We start from the raw sequence: 13,714 nt of genomic DNA, 5'->3' as shown, positions 1-13,714 counted from the left end.
CGATCCAGAGATGGAAAGCATCAAATGTTAACTGATGTTTATGGTAACTGGCTTTTAATATACACCCCAGAAGATTCTGCCCTGGCAGTCCTAAAGGCTGACATTGCCTGTTCAACTAAAGAAAAAAGATGGAGAAGCTGATGAATGGCCTTGTGCTCAGAGCACCCAGGACTCTGCAGACCCGCATATGTCTCCACATATCTCATCTGTGAGCTTGGAAAGCCACCTTTTCTTTCAGTGCTCCCACTGTGGAATGGTAATAATATAGCAGTTATAAGGCTAGTTTAACCCATGTTCATGGAGCACTCTAGTATTCTGAGACACAAAGCAGTTTGTCATTAAAACTATCACTATCCTTGTATGACTAATCTTAACATTTCCTTTTTCAGACTAATTTTTTCAGAGTTGTTAGCCTGTTCTGAAAGACTTTGATCCTTTAGTCCCGAGCGCAGTCTAGACTCCACATTAGTTCAGTTCTTGATGTATTTGCAGCCATTTTCCAAAGGCTGCCAGCTGCCTGGAGGCATGTTGTGATGACCATTCACCCATTTGCTGGAACCATCGCTGCCTTCATGGATGGTACAACCTAACAATTGAGTTGTTATTACACATTTTCACTGCCTGCAAGCCTTTGCTTCTTAAGTCATCCTGATAATAATCTCAAGCATTTTTTCCTTTGCCTCTCCCCTGTTATTAGCAAAAGCCCATGCAGCTTCAAAGCCATGCCTTGATCTTCGTGTTTGGATAGAAAGCTGTGTCCTACTTTAAGTCCTGTGATCCCTTTACTACTCTTGTACCTTGCCTTACAGAAAGGAATAAAGGTGGAAGGAATAAAAGAATAAATAGTTACACGTGAGAAGTTTGAAGATTTATTTCTGGTGTGATCAGGAAGCACCTGAAATTGCTTTAATCAATACGCTCTCTTAATTAGTTAAATTTTATGACAGTTGTCTATTATTTATGTAATCATTTAAGTTACCAGATCTGGAAGGGTGAACCATTGCTTTTGTGTATCTGTCCACAAGAGGTCTCTCCCTTGCTGAAATCCACACTAACTAGCAGATGCTATGAAAAACAGACTGAAAAAAAATACATGTAACTCAGTGGAATTTTTCAGATCTTTTGAAGATCTAAACAACAATAAAAAATATTTTCAATAGTCCATAGCAATAACACTTTTGTGCTCACTTAATATGTATAAGCAAAGTATTCTTGACAAAACTGGAGAGATAAGGCTGTATTCTTGATCTTTGGAAAAAGAAAGTACCTATGACAAATTTTGGGGAAAATGTCCCAGCACCTTAAAGAAGGTCAAATTTCTACAAGCTTCACTCCTTTCTGCAGGGCTGTTGCAGTAGAAGCATTCATAAAACCATTTCTACATCTCCTGTATCAGCAACAAATCTGGAAATTGATTACTGTCTTTTGGTGAAGAATTTAAGGATCAATGATTAATTTTGCATCCTTTTTTTCAAGGCAAGAAAAGCTATGCTTCCAAAAAAACCAGAGGAGTAAAATTATGCCCATTATTACCTATGCCTCCCGCCTTGCAGTGTAAAAGATGAGGCAAGTGTTTTCAAAATACAATCTTTTCATCTTCTTTCCAAGTGCAAGTTTTGGATTCAAAAGCAAGATTAGCTGCCTCATTTGCTGCAAAATGCTGTGATTAATCCTACTAACTGAATTACTAAATCACTCTTTCTGCTTCCTTGAAGGAGACAAAGAAGATTCAAAAGATTTCCTACGCTACCTAAGCTAAACAAAACCAGACCAACTCGGGCAAAATGAGATTCAAGCCCATGTGAGATGGGCTTGGTATGAATGTAGAAGTTCATTTACCACAGCAAGGCACAATTGCCAGCCACACTGTACATTTCAAGGTCATCAGATTCAAAATGTATTCAACAAAAGAAATGATGAATTGTTCATTGATATTAGATCATAAATCATCTATGTCCATCGTGGATCTAAGAGATTATCTACAAAGATACTCCTACAGCTACCTCAGTACAGTTATTAAGTGTAGGATATTGCTGTTAGGGAGTGGGGCGGCACAACGTGGCTCACAAAGATTAAATAACACTGACTATGTTTATACCAGTAAATTAAACAGGGACAGTATATGAACCCAGGCATTGTCCCGCAATCGTCTGTAATGTTTAAATATTAGCAAGCTCTAATGGCAACTAACATCCTCTCAGACAACGCTGAAGCATATTTTTGTGGTTAGCACAGGCCAGCAAGTGCTCCCAACAGCCTTCACGTGCTGTGTTTTGCAGGAGAAAGACGTCAGTTATGTGACATGAGCTGTGCTGAGCCATTTATTCTCAGGGCCAGAGATCAAGGCCCTGTCTATCTTGTTTAAGAATACAGCTGTCACCATGAAAACCTGCCATCTTTAAAGAAGTCTGGCCATTTTAAAAAACAGCATCATTAACTCTTTCCTCATGCTGACAAGCCCATATAGGGAAACATCAGTCAACTGATGGGAAAGTGGGTTTCCCTGAACAGTTGAATTCGGTTTTAAAGTTGTCCCATGGCATGTGCTGCTGTTATAAACCTGTCTCTGGTAGCAAGCACTTGAATCTGCAGAGTACTCGCCATCACAGCCCTTGGTCATCTGTTCATAGACCTTCAAAGTACTGACACAGAGGGCTAAATATTTTTTCATGCCACATTCAGATTGGGGTGGACAGGCTTCCTAACAGTAAAGGCTGCACAGAGGGATCTCCATGCCAGAATGTCCTGGTTTCAGCTGAGACAGAGTTAATTTTTTTCTAGTAGCTGGTATAGTGCTGCATTTTGGATTTAGTATGAGAATAATGTTGATAACACACTGATGTTTTTAGTCGTTGCTAGGTAGTTGTAGTGTCTACACTAAGTCAAGGACTTTTCAGCTTCCCACGCCCTCTCAGGTGCACAAGAAGCTGGGAGAGCACAGGCAGGACAGCTGACCCAGACTGGCCAAAGGGACGTTCCCTGCTATAGAATGGCACGCTCCAGACGTAACTGGGGAATTGAGCCACGAAGCAGATTGGCTGCTTGGAAACAGACTGGGCACCAGATTGTTTTATTTTCCTTTTGAATGTGGTGAGCAATTGCATTTGTGCATCACTTGTATTATGGTTATTATTGTCATTATGATTATTATTATTACTACTACTATTATTCTCTTCCTTTGTTATCCTATTAAACTGTCTTTATCTCAACCCACGAGTTCTTTTTTCCATTCCCCTCCCCATCCCCTTGGGCTGCGAGGTGCTTAGTTATCAGCTGGAGTTAAACCACGACACCAGAGCAAGACATACCCTAGACATGGTCTACAGGCGACATATGTCCCCTCTGAGGGAGACACTCCATCGTGGGACAAAATCACGCTGCACATGCAGGCAAGTTTGCGACAACGTGACAATGCCATCAGCATGTGTTACCTTTCTTCCCCTCACAGTGAGAACGTGGATTACTTCACAGCCCTGGCATCAGTGGCATCCTAGTGCCAGGAACATGATCAAGCTGGCAATTTGAAGAGATATGAAACTTGGAAGTCAGACATTGTCTGTCATCTTCTACAGAGTAGATTTTTTTTTATCTGAATGAACCAAAACATTCACCATCTCTGAGCAGTCAGAAGAATTAAAATCACCCTCATCTATTTTAATCACCACTGAAAGAAACCTGTAACAGGATCAGAGCTGTTCATGACTGGGTCATGGTCACGGTCCTGATCTAACTGGTGGAACTTTCTTCCAGAAACACTCTGCAGAGTGGTATGAACATGCTCCCTTTCATGAACTGAGAGACAAAGACAGTAATAAAGGTGAAGGGCAGCGCACATTAACTAAAGATGCCAACGACAGGCGTTTTTATTCTAATATCAAATGCTATTATCACGAGCTTACAGACATCTCCATTCAATTGTAAATCAAAGTCATGTTAACTAAGGACATGTACACAAGCTGGAATTATAAGTACACTGAGAGGATTAACTTTAGTCCTACCCCTTTGGACCACCAATACTGAAAACCACTGAGTTTGACCTGAGGCCATGAAGCTCCAATGAAAGCTAAAGTCTGAAACACGTCTGATTTTCTCACCCATCCCTTCTTACAGTGTCGATGTCTTCTCTTCATGCAAAAATAGTTTCCTAGCCAATTACCCATTCAAGACTTTCCACCCCTTTGCATTCTACCCTCTACCTCTGCTAAAATGTAATGAGACAGTCTGCTTCACTCAACAAGGAACTGTTTCTCTCAAAAGCAGCACAAAGTGGACAGCCTTAACAGAGACAGAAGGTGTAGGTGGGAAAAAGCTGTTTACGTGCATCAAACTGAGTATGGTGACCTTCACAGTCAACCCTTAATACCAATCTAGACAGTCAATACCATTTCTCAAAGATGAACAGGAGTAGGTCTGATGTCTCACCTTGAAGTATTCAGCTTCACAGGTGGAATTTTCACCAATATGTGAGTCACACTCCTCACGCACGTTGGCAAATTCAATCCCGTCTGAACAGTACTGCTTCTCCAGCTGGCTGCGGCAGCACTGTACCTGTGTCATGCTGACAAAAGGATGGAAGCAATGGGAGAAGAATGTCATATATAGGTCAAGAACAGATAATGCAAGTTTTGACAATTAGCACTTGTACTAGTCTCATGGAAAGAGGTTCTGTGGGCACACGTTTTAATTACAAAGTAAAAATATTCTCTAGAAGTAGGCACAATATTTAGGTGATATGTCTAATACAGTTTACCTGCCTGTCTACCTTGCAGTCTGTCCTAATACTTTTTTTAAGCAAATGGATAACTTCAACCACATTTGCCACAGGGCTTAAGGTCTCCAGGTCTTGCATTCTTGCATGTTTTGTGATGGCTGGTGGCTGAAGTGAAGACGGTGAGAACCAAATCGGTGCTCCAACTGATGGAAGGGACAAGTCAGGCCCCGGACATTGTGAGACTCTGCAATCCCATGACCAGTCTACCCTCGTACCTGCTGCCCCTTACTCAAATAAACAGGTACGGTGTGTTGAAGGAAGCTCAGAGGCAATCCAAGCTGATAAATTCTATTTACAGTACAACCTAAAAGCTGTGCTCTGATATGTTAGAGCTCTATAAGAAACAGACAGAAAAAAACTATAAATGCACTTTTGTACCCATCAACATGGGAAATCTTATATATCTTACAGACCAACATTGAACGCATTCTCTTTGCTGTTAAGAGTGTTTACTTTTTTTTTCTTTCCTCTCAACTCTAGTTATTTGAACTGGTAAGTAAAACCTTTTCAAGGCTTACCTAGAAATACATAAAATTAGGTAAAGGTATTCAGCAAACCAATACCTTTTAGTCTTAAAAACCCTTTTATTTACACTGTTGGAAATTTTGGAAGCGTAAGGAAGATAGTGGGTGGGTTAGTTACACCACTGAACTACAGGCTTCTCCTACTGTCATCTGAAATAAGTGGATTCCCATGCATCACCTCTGGAGGAGCTTCCCTGCTCTTGATGACCATACATTGAGCTTTCAGCTCCCAGGCGACGTGAAGGACCCCCTCAGCTCTAAGGCCAGGCCATTCAGTCCAGCCCACTAAAAGCAGGGGACACATGGGTACTGGGCTCAGATTCGGCATCTCTGCATACTGGTGAGGCGAGGTTGTCAAGCTACACTCCTGAAGATTCCCGATTCTTATTTATTGGATTTTGTAATGGTCTGACTGTGCAGATCTCGCTTGGACAAAAACAGCTCTGAGATTTCAATGCATAGGAACGAAAACCAGGATAAGTTCATGAACAAATTATTCAAAAATAGATTCTAAAGTCATAGCTAGAAGTTAAGCCCAGGACAGTAACTTTATTTGGCAGACTATTTGAAGGTTTTGATATTTGATTTAGTTCCAGTTTGGAAGAATATGTAGCTTTTTTGTTGCTGAAATTCCCTCTGAAGCAGAATTTCCATTCCCTGCCCAGCTCTGGGGTGGTCTGACTGTCAGGACTTTAGAAGCCTGTAAAATCTGAACTTCAAGCCCAAGAGTGTGGGAGCTGAGACTTTCCAGCTCCTTTAGCTCTCCAAGTCCTGTTGAGGAGTTAGATACATTAGCCACAGACAAACAAACAAACAGCAGTCTTTCAGTAGATTTGTTTGATTTCCAGTGTGTTTTTTTTTTTTTTTTTTCCAAATACAAGTCATCTCTTTAAAATCCCTGACAAATTGGCAATTTCAACCAAAACAAAAAAGTCTCCTAAAATGTTTCCCACAGCTGTATTCATAAGTGATGTGGCCCACCCCAACTGTAATAAGGAATCAAACATCAACTGAATATTAGATCAAAATACCATTTGTTCTTTCTCAGAACAACAACAATAAAATCACACTTCATTGCCCAAATCCTACAGCGAAGTTGCACTGGTAGCAAATATTGTTTGAGACTGTAAACAGAGGTAGAAATCCTTGAAAGATGGCAGAGAAAAATGCTAGAAAAATCTGCACAGTACTGGTCTTCCAGCTGCAACTTAGGCTGCCCAGCTGAGCATCCTTTTCCCTTTGCGCACCAGCCCACGCGCTGATGGTCACTAAAGCATACCACCACAAGCTCTTCAGACTCCATGACTTTTGAGATGAAAAGTAGCTCTCCCCGTCTTCACTAAGTTATGTGTGTCTCCCTGGCTTAGACCCTAATATAATACATACCTACTTCCTACTTCACAGCAGAGTAAAGGAGCCATCTCTAATGGTTAATAGGACATCTAGATTTGTCTCTTTGCGTAAAACCTTTCAACTCTTCCTGTCTAGCATTCCTATTAACTTCATGTCTACAGACAGCTTACAGTATTGGTCTCTAAAAAAAGAGAAGGTAGAGGAGTACTCTCCTGTGGTTTGCTTTTTGTTTGTTTGTTTTTTTAACTACTCCTAATAATTAAAAAAGCCAAAGGCTACTTCTTCCTTATCTGCCATATTCTCATTTTCAGTTAAAACCCTTTATTCAAATAAATAGGTATTTACAATATGGCTGAAATCTTAAAACACTAAATACAGAATCTCTAGCAGCATGAGGCCTCACAACTGACATTCACTCAGGATATTTCTGGTAAAATCATGCATTTTCTGGTTTCTCTGAAAGATGAGTTTTATTCATGGCTCACAATGAACAGAAATCACTCAGACATTTTAAAAATCCTTATTCTTTGTTGCAAATGCTGATCTAAAATTAAAGTTATTTCACTACTAGGGAATTTGATTATAAATCAAGTTAAGAAATCATGTTTTATATTCTCACTTTTACTTTCTGTTAAAATTTAACTAATGTTACAGATTTTTCATGGAATACATTTCCAGCTGAAAAGCTGCATGTCCATTTACCTCCACAATCCTTTCACATTTATTATTCTCCTTCCCAGAGGATGCACTCCTGAACTAGCACAGATTTCACAATCACCTATTTTTTCTTTCATTTCTTTCCATAAAAGCATTAAAATTTAACTTTGCTCTGAAAACAATGTCTCTGTTGTCAGCCTAATTTCAGTAATCTTTGTCTCTCTCCTTCTATTTATTAGCCTGTCTTCAAACTATGTCAGTGCTATTCATGTGCACAGTGGAAGGCCTTTGACGAAAAATATTAAAATTAAAAAGGAAATGATTCCACTCCAGAATTATTTTATAAAACCAAGCAGTTTAACATGCAACAGAAATGAACTAAGGAAAAGTAAGAGCGAGAGCAAGATCCGGGATTATGAGTTACACAATATGACAAATGAAAACAATAAAGAGTGTCTCAACAATGAAAATACATATATTTGAACATGTGTTATAAATTAGCAAGGGACAACTGATTCAACAAACCTCAAAATTAACCTGTTGCAATCCATAAACTACTTTGTAGTTTACTTAATATAAGTTTTCTTGAAGGTAAAGGGTAAAATTATATTGATATCATATATTATGTAGAGAAACAATACTGATAACATTGTGGCAGAGAAAGGACTGAATTTGACAATATTCACAAAGTGAACTAAGCAAGTTATCTTAAATGAGTGGCAATAAAACCCTGACAACATAGCAGACTATTCTATCCCTCTGACTGTGAAGCCAAAAATCTTGGTGACTGTGAGGCACTCTTAGCAGGCCAGGGAGATAATAATTAATAAAGACAACTTCTCCAAAAATAACTTTAAACAGCTTTTTCAAGCATAAAACTGTCACAACTTTGATGTCCAAAATCTCAGGCTCTTCCGGACTTAAAATGGCATAAATCAATAAACATCTATCAGCAGTTAAACCTCTGGTGCCTATCACTCCAAATACTCCTGTCTTCTTATTTCCTTGTGTTCCCATCTGCATCTGTATCCAAGCGCTGCTGCTTGTCTCTGCCTGGGAACACAGATCACCTTTTTTGCTCCGTTCTGGCATAGCACCTAGCAGCATGTTCTGTAGCTTCTTCTTCTATTCATTTTTGCAACACTAACAATAAATAATGTTATTCCCAATGTAACTCCAAAAAGACAGTGCCAGAGGCATGCAATTCTCATATGGAGATATGCTGCTCCTGGCCCAGGAATTAAGATCACTTGCTAAGAGCTCTGGACAGGGGAAACTCTTCATTTTGAAGGGATGAAGATTTGCTGGGCAGGTTGAGTTCCAAACATAAATGGCAGCTGTTTCCACCTGTTGTGAGTTTAACTCCATCACAAGAAATTAATGGGCAACAAAGCTGTTGTTATGACAGCCAAAGATATCATTCAGTAAAACTCTACACTCATATTTTACTGAGTCATGAAGGCACAGAGAAAAATACTGTCATTGTCCAGAGTGGTAATACAATGAGGTATACTCATCTGTGGGACAAGCAACCACAGTAAGAGACTGCAGACACGACTGGACATTGTGCAAGGAACCTGGTTTTGCTCGCAGCTCTGTGCAGTATGACTAAATACCCTCACGTGCTTGCAAAGGGAATCAAGCTCCCTCACTGTTCATTCTGGCCCCAGCTACACTAGCAATCAGGAGCAGAATTTGGCCCTTACTTTTGTGTCTGAAATGGCATCATAAAGTGATCTTCCTGTACCTCTCACAGATATGCCAGTTTGCAATCATAACTGGAGTAAAATAATATTGCTATTAAAGAAAGTATTTAAAGGTGCTAATTTTATTTTAGTCATTTTTAGAGTGGAGCCAAGCTTCAGGGGGTGCTATGTTTATTTATCGGACAGTCATGAACAGATGCAACTGAACGGTATTTATCCACTTCTTTGTTGTCAATAAGCGCTCACACCTCTCACCGAATATGTGAGTTTACCCATTTCCGATTTACCATTACATAACTCTAATTTTCTTAGTTACATATCAGTTAAGCATAAAAGCTAGATAAAGTATTAGTAAGCTTTTTTCAGTTCCTATGAAATCCTAAAGACTGTCTAAAATGGCAGTCTTTAAAAGAATTACATTTACAGCAGAATCACAACTCACATTAATCAAATGATCATTAAATCATCAAGATTCTCGCTCCCAGATTGTTCAGTAAACTTGGTTTCCGTTTTCCCTACCTCTGTTTTGTCTGTAACTCTTCTGACTCTTCAAGTATTTCCTAAATTGGGATTTAAGTCCTATCTGTCAATTCTTCTGCGTAAGAGACTGCTTTCAATGCCAATATAAATGCAAAAGTCAGAAAACACGGACAGACTTGCCTGCAAGACACATTCTTTCTGTAATAAAGATCAATCCAACTCTTTTACAATTACCAAGTTTAAATCACTTTGCAATCCATTTGAAAAGATAGAGGGGAGCAATGAAATGTTTTAAATACAAAGTCCTCTGTGAAACTGCCCCTCAAACAACCAAATCACAAGTTGTTAGCTCCACAAATTAAATGTAACAAGTGCATTTAACAGCAAAAATAATGCAAACTACCATTTGCACAAAAAATACGAATGCCCCAACCACGTAAGAGATTCAGAATAACTAAAATGTTACAGTGCAAATAATCTTAACATTTAATGTCATTATTTCATTTTCCAGATTGGATAATAGAAATTAGTATTCTATTAAATGTCAGTAGAATTAAGATATCTATTTATTAACTAAAGGTTACTGTTTTCTACGGTCAAACACATTTGACAGAAGTCGAACGCTCTACATAACTAGGAATCTAATTTCTTCTTAAGCTTTAGGTTCCTCCATCCAGCAATTCAACCAAGAACTGCAGGAGAATTATCTGTGTGGCACCACACAGGAGAAAGAGTTTTAAAAAGCTGTCTTACATACGTACATATGCAAACTATAGATGATTCATGTACAGGTTCTGTTGCATTTCTTGATAAACACTTGCCTGAGAATTTGGACCACTGTTGGGCCAGATTCACAATCAGCATAAACTGAAGAAGCTTTGCTGACATCAGGGGAGCCATGCTGAGATGTACTGACTGTAGGCAGAGTCCAAGCCCTGCGAGCAGAGTACAGTGGAAAAACTTCTGACTAAGAGACAGCACACATCAAACAGATTAGAGCTGGGTGACTCTACACTAGACCAACAGCAAAAATTTAAATGACTTAATGGAAGAAAGGTAGGTACTCAGTACATACTCCCCACAGCTAGATAAGGATTTGAAAAACTGCTTTAAGAGCTGGGTGCTTCATCTTCTAAATCAGCTTTCATACCTGTCACTCCCATGGTTTTACATGAAAATACAAACTATAATTTAATATAAAATACATAACTATATACCTGCATTCTCTGGACTCAGATATTAACGGTAGAGAAGTACATATTCTGTTTTTATTTGCCCATTCAATACCCTTGTCACAGCATTCTTCCATTGAAAGATCTGCAGAAATGAGGAAAGAAAAACACAATATATTTAATACAACCTTAGTAAATGGTATAGCATCTGCCAGTTCAAAACAAAACAAAACAAAAGAGAGCCAGTTCATTTTCCCCTCCCTAATCTGCACACAGAATAGTGCACCCATCCAAAAGGCAGCCATGGCCAAATGAAACATCTGTTAGCACCTTGCAATCAGCCCAAGCGCTGGAGGTATTCCTTCATCAGTGAAGCAAACTGCAGGTTCCCTTAACCATTCACATAAAGACACAGCCTAGGGACTGATACTCCAGTCCAGAAAACAGTTCAGATATATACAGTCCTGCACAATAAAATGATCTGTGGGATTGCACACCTTTATTATCAAAAGTGGCAGTAGCAACAAGCAACCTTTTTAAATCCTGAAGAATATAGGACAAATCACTGATATGAAAGACAGATGAATCTCATTATATGTTAATTTGCAGAACTATTTTCTCCTGAGGTTATTATCCAATTAATCTGTTTTACTCAAAAGTATGTCTGTAAATGCATAAGTATTGTACAAAGAAACAGAAAGTTATATAGTATTTGGATCACTCATATGAAAGAAAAATTAATATAGATATCAACTGATACCAACCCTGAAACTAAGGGGAAAAACATACTGAAAATAATTATTTGGGCAGAGTATGATTTTTGCAAAAGTCTCTAATTTAATAAAACTAAATACTGTTAATGAACTGACAAGCACTACAGGTTTGCTTCATATTCCAAGTGCAAAAGTTCACTGCACAGCAGGTGTATCAGAACTTGGAATAAAACATGAGTCACATTTTCCTATTAATTATCTTGTAGTCCAGACACTGAACAGCTCCTTGTATAACAATACAAAATCTGTGTAAAAAACCATCTGATTATCAAGAGGGACAGCTTTCTAATGTTTTCTCATTGTTTCCTAAGTTTTTTGACTGATGGCCCTCACAGGCTGCACCCATGAGCGCTGAGGGAGCTGGCTGATGTCACTGTCAGGCTACTCACGATTATCTTTGAGAGATCATGGTGAATGAGAGAAGCTCCTGAAGAATGGAAGAGAACGCATGCCTTCCTGTCTTCAAGAAGGACAGGACAGGAGATCTGGGAAACTACAGGCTGGTCAACCTCACTGTTTGGGAAGGTGGTGGAGGAAATCCTCCTGGAAACAATGTCCAAACACATGAAGGACAAGAAGGTGATGGGGAGAAGTCAGCTTGGATTTATGAAGGGGATATCATGCTTAACTAATCTCATAGCCTTCTACAATGAGGTGGCTAGCTTGGTGGATGAGGGGAGAGCAGTGGATGTTGATTATCTTGACATCAGTAAGGCTTTAACACTGTCTCCCATAACAACCTCCTAGACAAGCTGACAATGTACAGGTTAGGTAAGTGGACAGTGAGGTGGACACTGGAAGGAATGCACCCTCAACAAGTTCACAGATGATACAAATCTGGGAGGAGTGGCTGATGCACCAGCTGGTTGTGCTGCCATCCAGAGGGACCTCAATGGGCTGGAGAAATGGGCTTCATGAAATTCAACAAAGACAAATGCAAAGTCCTGCATCTGGGGAGGAATAAGCCCTATGCACAAGTACACAGTTAGGACTTACCAGCTGGAAAGCAACTCTTCAAAGAAGGACCCAGGTGTCCCGGTGGACACAAGCTAATCATAAGCCAGCTACACACTTTTGTAGCAAAGGTGGCAAACACCATCTTGGGCTGCATTAGACAGAGCATTGGCAGCAGGTTGAGGGAGGTGATCCTTCCCCTTTGGTCAGCACCAGTGAAGCCACATGCGGAGAGCTGTGTCTAGTCCTAGGCTCCCCAGTTCAAAAAAGATACAGACATTCTGCAGAGAGTCCAGTGCAGGGCCACCAGGATGGTTTATGCACTGGAGTATCTTTCATATGAGGAGAGACTGAGAGAGCCGGGACTATTTAGTCTGTAAAAAAGAAGGCTCGGGGGGGATCTGATTGATGTTTATAAATAGCTGATGGGAGGGGATGAAGAAGAGGGAGCCATACTCCTCCCAATAGTGTCCACTGACAGGATGAGACAATTGACACAGATTATACCATATGAAGTTCCATCTGAACACAAGAAAACACTTCTTTACTGCAAGAGTGTTCAAACATTGGATGCTCTCAGGAGGTCCCTTCCAACCTAAATGATTCTGTGACTGATTACTTAATGAAAAATAAATAAGACCCTTTCAGCTGTAGGTTGCTGTGCTGCACAGAGGAAGGCAAAATCTCATTTACTTCTTTTTGATGGAGAAGCTGAAGTACAGAAGGATGAAATGACTTGCCCAAATGACACAGCAAGCCGGTGGCAGAACAGGGAGTACACACCAGGTCACTCCCAGACGCCCTCTCTCCATGGGATCATAAAATGCCTCACATGACTGTCTCATCCTTAGTTTTGCTCCAAGCACATCTAAAGGGTGAAAAATTCAGTAAGCAGCAGCATTATATTCAAAACTATCCATCTTCACAAATGACTTCCTGCAGAGTCTAGTAAGGACAAGCATCTGTCTCCTCTGGCTTTCCCTATGCCAGTTACAAAGCCGTCGTCCCCCAGGTGGTCCTGATGTATGGGGGTTACAGCCCCCTTCCATCTGTCCATGTATCCACCTCCTACTCTGTTGCAGTTATCAAAATAAGCCAAAATATTATTTACCCTGTTCATGATCCCACTTACTTTGATACGCGTCAGACCGAGTTTACATGAGTATCTCACCTGGCAGATCTTCATGTGTGGGAAAGTTAAAAAGCAGCTGAAAGCAAGTAAGGATGATAACCCCCTTCCAGTCACTCAGCTGTTTGCAGGGAACAACTTATATTCCCGACTAGTGATTATAATCCAGCAATTCAAAGCTAAAAGGAAAGAGCT

General features: G+C 39.9%; 1 protein-coding gene and 1 long non-coding RNA gene across 10 annotated transcripts in view; both read right to left on the bottom strand.

Annotated features, from left to right (window-relative positions):
- FBLN1 (fibulin 1) overlaps positions 1-13,714 on the bottom strand; it is a 79,285-nt gene that overhangs the window by 52,971 nt on the left and 12,600 nt on the right. For all 9 annotated transcript variants that reach the window (XM_075760376.1, XM_075760357.1, XM_075760363.1 and 6 more), the window contains 2 exons: positions 10,709-10,808; positions 4,423-4,558 (listed from right to left, as the gene is read on the bottom strand). In XM_075760376.1, the coding sequence (XP_075616491.1) occupies positions 4,423-4,558; positions 10,709-10,808 (236 nt within the window). The remainder of the gene's footprint in view (positions 1-4,422; positions 4,559-10,708; positions 10,809-13,714) is intronic.
- Positions 7,765-10,661, bottom strand: LOC142602801 (uncharacterized). The gene is made up of 2 exons (XR_012836626.1): positions 9,531-10,661; positions 7,765-8,448 (listed from the first exon to the last, which is right to left on the bottom strand). It is a non-coding gene; the product is annotated as an uncharacterized LOC142602801 (long non-coding RNA).

This window comes from Balearica regulorum, chromosome 1, assembly GCF_011004875.1.
Source record: "Balearica regulorum gibbericeps isolate bBalReg1 chromosome 1, bBalReg1.pri, whole genome shotgun sequence".
Lineage (NCBI taxonomy): Eukaryota > Metazoa > Chordata > Aves > Gruiformes > Gruidae > Balearica > Balearica regulorum.
This window is presented reverse-complemented; position numbering and strand designations above follow the sequence as displayed.